Raw genomic sequence first — 6,471 nt, 5'->3', positions numbered from 1 at the left:
GTATTATCCTGAGGAAGAGGTAAGGAGATCTGGGAAGTGGATGGGGGGGGGGGGGGGCTGAAGGCAAGATCCTTCAGATAGAACCAACAGAATCCATGGAATTGTCATGAAGTGTATCCAGAAATACAAAAACTAAACATACTTAGAAAAAGTACTCATTACTAAAAAACTAGCAAAAACCTAGAATTTTTGTAAGTTTACAAAATACATAAAAATAACAAAGTTGCCAAACTATGAAATTCACTCTAAAACATAAAACAATAAGAAACACCTAAAGTACAAAACCACAAAAGGAACTTATAGGACAAAATACACATAAATATGAAACCTACAAGTCCACTCAAAGAACTAATAAGACAAAGGACACAAAAGTAAAACCTACCCTGAAGAACATGAGAATAAAAAGGCACCGAGTTAAGAATATCAAATTTTGACTCAAATCTAATCCCCAATTAGATGTGACTAGTAGTAAAGAAAAAGGAACTTAAATACTAACATAAATAGTGAAAGGAAGTATAAAAAATGAACAACACACCCACAAAATTGGCTGGATTTACGATTACACAAACAGTAATTATCATGCAAAACCTGTACATATACCAAAAATATGTTTAAACTCTTTTTATATTTTCTTCTTTTGTTAGGTAAATATTTTTCTAAAAATTCACATTTAGACTATTATATGAAATAATGAAAAAAAAACTTTTTAAAGTTGCCTTACCAGCAATAACAAGATGTTGTTTCTATTTACATGTATCTATCTATTACTAACAGACTTCAACAAGGTAATGTCATACCTCTCTTAAGTAGCACTGAACTGCTTGCATTGGAACACTCAAAAACTCCACATGGAGAGGACGTAGCCATGCTACAGAAATAACTTCTTTGTTTCCATAGTCAATGTACTGCACAGTCACAGTGTTACGAGAATTTGGTTGTTGATCTGTTTGTAGTTAAATATCAAAACAACTGTTACTTGCTAATAAAATGGTTTATATTTCAATCTATAATAAAAAAAAATATTTGTTGTTTAAGACTTCTAGGAATAGCATCTTTTTAGATATTACAATAAGAAAACAGTTTTTTTATTTCACGGTCTTTGTTCCACTAATGTTACTGGGCTCGCAGTAATTAACTAATCATGCACTAGTTTATGTGTACTTAAGCTCCTCATTAGATATAACACAGTCATTAAAACACTAATGTGATCATAACTCGTATGTAATGGTTTAGGAAAAGAAAATGCAAAGGTTGCAGATACACCTAAGCCCTTGGGGTCAGAGAACCCTAAAAGGTGTTTTCATTCCAATGATTTATGACTTTTTTACTAAACTCAGAAGAAGGCTTCAATATAGAAGCCGAAACATCGTCCCCTCCTTTTCAATCAACAGACAGTTGCAGGTCATAGAAGTTCTCAAACCATGTATATTCTTATACTTTTTTGGAACTAGAAAAAAAAGACCAATTTTCTCTGAACAGCAGTGCTATTTTTGTTTTTCTGCTTTCTTTTAATTGTAATTTTCATGTGATTTTGTTTTGTAGCCCCCCCCCCCCCAAAAAAAGCATTTTGATCAGTTTATGTCTTTATTTATTTCGTTTTGGACAGATCAGTGCTCTAGACCAAAAGAAAAATATTTTTTCACTCACTTGTAAGTTTGTTTGCCACAAAATAATTTCCTAATAATTTTTTTTTTTCTAAATACTTACCAGACCATGAACAGCCTAGCACCACAGCCCGGTACCAGCAATTATCCTTAGGAAAAATTGCCATGCAATAGCTACCAACTTCTACTGAGCAAAGTTCATTATCCTGATACTGCCGTCCTGCAAACCTAGAAATTTATAGGCCAAAAGTACTCGAGTTATAGTCAAGTGAAAAACAACCCTTCAATAAATTCATATCCTTAACATATCATTCAAAATGATAATTAAAAGAAAAATAGTTTAGTTGAAATATATTATAAGAATGTTATTCGAACAATTAACTGTATCGTGTTTTTCTCAAACCATTACAAAAGAACACCTAATTATCTGAATCCTGGCATCATAACTATACTGCATAAATATAGTGTCAAGCTACCATAACCTTTTTCTTTCATGTAAGTTAACCTTTTTTTTTTAACCCTCTCACTACAGACTGGTCAAAGGGTGCATGTCATGATGTTTTAGTTATTTTAAAAATTTAATTAAACAACTTTATTTTCATTGTACGTCACTAACATTGGCATCACAACATAGTTCATAATTCAACTTTTAATGTTATATATATGCTTTAATTTCTTAATTTGAAAGAAAATATTACAAAAACTACATATGCTTTTTTGTGTGTCATACGCCATGTCTTCTTGTCTTATTGCTCATTTTATATTTTATTACACCTACCATACAATGCCTATAGTGGTAAATGAATTACAAAGTCAACTTTCAGACATTTACAAGGTAGAATATAAAACAAGAATCTCCAACCTTTTTGATTCGCTAAAACATCACTATATTTTGCAAACCTACCAGGATAGGCCCACCCACTGCTCCATTCTTTTGACACTTCTTCTCTACTCATGCCTACTTCTCTTAAGTACTTGTTTATCACCAACAGAAAGATCACATTCCAAGCTACAAAAGTCTGACAGCCACTTGTAACTGGCTTGAAAGGGAAGTTAATATTTTTCTAAACTAAAAATGTATTTCCTATAGATACTTACCTCCTCTCACAAAAAGTTTTCTCAACTTGTACTGCCCTCTATCAGTGCAAATTTTTGCTTGCCACTAGTCTTGCTACTCCTACTTATTACAGCATAATAACATGCAAGTGATCATGCAGTAACCTTCCACCAATAGGAGTCTGACACTACCCTTTCATAACTAGCACTCTTCTAATCATGCACATGTTAATCACTTAAGATGGTTATAACTAACCAAAGCGAATCACACCGGGGAGGAAAGGTGGGAAGTGTGAGCGGAAGTAAGTATGTATTGGAAATACATTTTCAGTTTAGGAAAATGTTAGCTTCCAATACAATATCTTACCTCCTCTCACAAAAAGCTAGAATCTCACAGGGAACTGGTGGAAGGCCGGTGAGAAGATGATCCCAATTTAGGAAGTGCCCAAAGGTAAACCATTAGGTGTGATAAGGAATTATACACAACACACCTGTAGCAGACCACACCACTTCTGAGTCAGGTATACTTTTTGCCCTTTAGTAAAGTGTCACCAAAATGTAAAGGGCAGGAACTTTGAGGGGTTTAAAAAAATAATGGGACCCCCTGGTGTAGAGTGGCTCAGGTGCTTCAGACCATAAATGGGAGTTTAGCCTCAACCTGGCAGCATCTGAAATTGTACATCAGGTTCACAGTAGCAAGAGGGTCGTCTACCTTTCACCTCAAAAAACGTGTACAGGTAGGGATGAGGATCTCCTGTACCAAGATTCCATCTCTGCATATGCACACCTCCAAAACAACCAATACCAGACCCACTGGGAATCAACAATTAGCAAATGGTAGAAAGGAGGAGTCCACAGTAGGAGGAGGGTGCCAGCCAAACACGTCAGGTCTTTTGTGGCTAGACCGTCTCCTACCAACACCCAATCCCCAGGTAGGAAGGACAGTGTTCTCAGTTGGAAGGGCAAACTACAATATATATATACACACATAAATATATATATATGATGGAGTGTTAGATCCAGCACCTGGCAGCATCTAGAATTGTACATCATCTCTGTGGTAAGAAAAGCATCACGTCATTGCCACCTTAAGAATGCCACCACTTTACTCTCAAACTGAGTGGTATTGTGCACACTCAAGAGGACAGGCCTCCATGGTCCATCACCCCAGCAGCTAGGAATTGGTAAGTGGCAAGGACTCCCATACTTCACTAGAAGAAGGAAGGAAAAAGTGCACTGGAGAGTCCAGAGGACCGCAGTACTGGAGACAGTGCAATGGGTGACTGCAATATCCTATTTTGAAAAACAGAGCAATCACACTGACAAAGTGCATCATCCAACTCCTGGTGGCATCTGGAATAGTACATCAGGTCTGCGGTAGGAAGAGCCTCAACTGCCATGAATCATCAGATATGAGCAGTAATCTGTCTGCTTCACTCATGTTAATCCATGAGTATACAAGTCTGGAATGAACATATTCATGAAGCAAAAGACCATGAGGCATACCTATGAACAGTCCAGCGGAACACCCCATCTCAACAGTCAGCGTAATATGATCTGGATAAATGTTATAACATTGTATTTTGAAAGCACAGAGAACACATTGACGGAGTCAATCAACCAATATCTGGTGGCCTCTGGAATGGTACATTAGGTCCACAGCAGGAAGAGTCTCAATGTCATAGTCATCTAGCATGTTCACAGGTTGTACAGTGCAGAATTAAGACTAAGTATACCTGGTCAATTAACACACGGCACATAGTGGGATCCAAATACAAGATTAAGTCCCTTGCAAAGGAAAGAAAAATGAGCAGAGTACTTACCACCACAGACAAAAAGTTACAGCACCCAAGGGAAGATGGAAATGTGCAGCCAGGGACACGGTAAGGTGACGGATCTGATGGGAAGAAAACATGAAATAGATGACAATCATTAAGAGAAAGGGAAGAAAACACCAGGTGAACAAAACCTGGCAAATTCAACCCAGAAGGGTAATGGGAAAGATGAGGATTTCACTGAAGAAACAAACAGACTCAGGAACCACAGAAGGGAGTAGTATGTGTCAGAGAGCCCTGACTGGGCAAAGGATGTGGATGGGATCAGAACAGTCATAAAGATGGGAAAAAGAGGGAAGGGAATGGGATTGTGAGACAATAGGGGAGATGAATGGAAGTAGGGACCAGATGTACTGTAACAATTTTCAGAACCCATGGCTCAACCCACCACCCCCAAAGGACCTCCTAAAGTGGGCAACTTAAAGGAGTCTGGCCCCACTATGTGAGAAGTGACACCAAATGCTTTGAGCCCAAGTAAGGGAAGTTGGAACAATAATAATCAAAAGCATGATAGTTCACAGTATGTGGGGTCGAGGCATACTGACCCCCAAACACAAATGCTCCCAAAAAACATCTTGCATGAACCTCAATAACTGGAAGAGGAGGAAACACTAAATAATGACCCAAAGGCTCATCCCGAAGAAGGGCAAGGGTTGAACATAGGAAACGGAAGATTAGAACAGAACATAACATACCTTAATAACAAATCTACCAAAGGAGAAAAACATCTGGATGAGTCCGCTGAAACAACATGTAACTAAGATGCATATTCAGGAAGTGGAAAAAAGTTGTCCAAATCCAAAGCTAAAAGATCACTGAAAACCTTGTTAGGACAATCATCAGCGTGTTCTGACTGTTACATGAAAGTGGCTAACACACAGACCACAGCTGTCACTTCATAGGCCGAGAACCGTGGTTTCAACCTGTTGGGTGTGGTCGGTAATTCTGCTACTGCAGTAAGAGCAGTCGTAGTCATGACCACCCAAAACTGCGAGTGCATGACTCCCGAAATTCAAAGAGGAGAGAAGATAAAATAAAATAAATCATAACTCTCCAAGAAACAGAACAGAAACATAATAAACCTAACCCTAATACAATTTCTACCTACTCAATGTAATGTTAAAATCAGAGCTCACTGATATAAATATATGATCTTTTGGGGAAATAATGTCATAGGATGCAAGAGCAAGTAACCAAATCTTACTTTGGACCTGAAGGTTATTTGGTGTATTAGCTTAGGTGTGAATTAAAGTCTGGAGTGTGATAGATGAAACAACCAACAAGACGAACTGCATCAGTACTTACTATAGTAATTTCTATGGCATTTTGTATAAATCATTACTGACATTGTTATACTTTTTCATTTATGTTTATAGTATTTAGAAAAGAAAATTGAAATATCTTAAAGAATAATGTCATTGAAAATTTATAAATCTTGTAGCCAGTAGATCTACAATAGAAAGAGTATATTCTATATCGTTGAAGTTTGGTGATTTTGGAATAACTGTCAAATTACTGCCCTTCTACATACACTAAATAAAGAACTGATATTGTTAGGGAAAGAATCCACCAACAGTTGCAAAAAATAATGGTATAAACTAAAACATTATTTATTTAACACACATCTAAAGTATGACCTTAAGTTTTAGAAACTAATTCTATTTCATTTCTAAGAGTTATAAGCTGGAGCGTAACTGAATGACCATAAATACAAAATAATCCAACTTATAATTTCAAATTCGATGACGAGAAACCCACTTTAAGACTAATAATGACTGGAGACGGCTTGAATGGGTAATGAGGAAAAACTTTAATATAACAGCAAATGTACAACGTTTCGACAAGGTTTTGTCATCATCAGGTACAAGTAATTTACACTGTAAGTTACTTGTAAATTACTTGTATCTGATGATTACAAAACCTTGTCGAAACGTTGTACATTTGCTGTTATGTTAAACTTATATTAAAGTTTTTCT

The 6,471-nt window shown here is 36.6% G+C and overlaps 1 protein-coding gene across 1 annotated transcript in view; it reads right to left on the bottom strand.

Annotated features, from left to right (window-relative positions):
- Positions 1-6,471, bottom strand: part of LOC106471102 — a 42,829-nt gene that overhangs the window by 29,416 nt on the left and 6,942 nt on the right. Inside the window, exons 4-5 of the mRNA XM_013931689.2 lie at positions 1,708-1,832; positions 798-943 (exon numbers count right to left, since the gene is read on the bottom strand). Coding sequence (XP_013787143.2) covers positions 798-943; positions 1,708-1,832 — 271 coding nt within the window. The remainder of the gene's footprint in view (positions 1-797; positions 944-1,707; positions 1,833-6,471) is intronic.

This window comes from Limulus polyphemus, unplaced genomic scaffold (genome assembly GCF_000517525.1).
Source record: "Limulus polyphemus unplaced genomic scaffold, Limulus_polyphemus-2.1.2 Scaffold4411, whole genome shotgun sequence".
NCBI lineage: Eukaryota > Metazoa > Arthropoda > Merostomata > Xiphosura > Limulidae > Limulus > Limulus polyphemus.
Note: the sequence above shows the minus strand (reverse complement) of the source record. Positions and strands in the feature narration are given on the sequence as shown.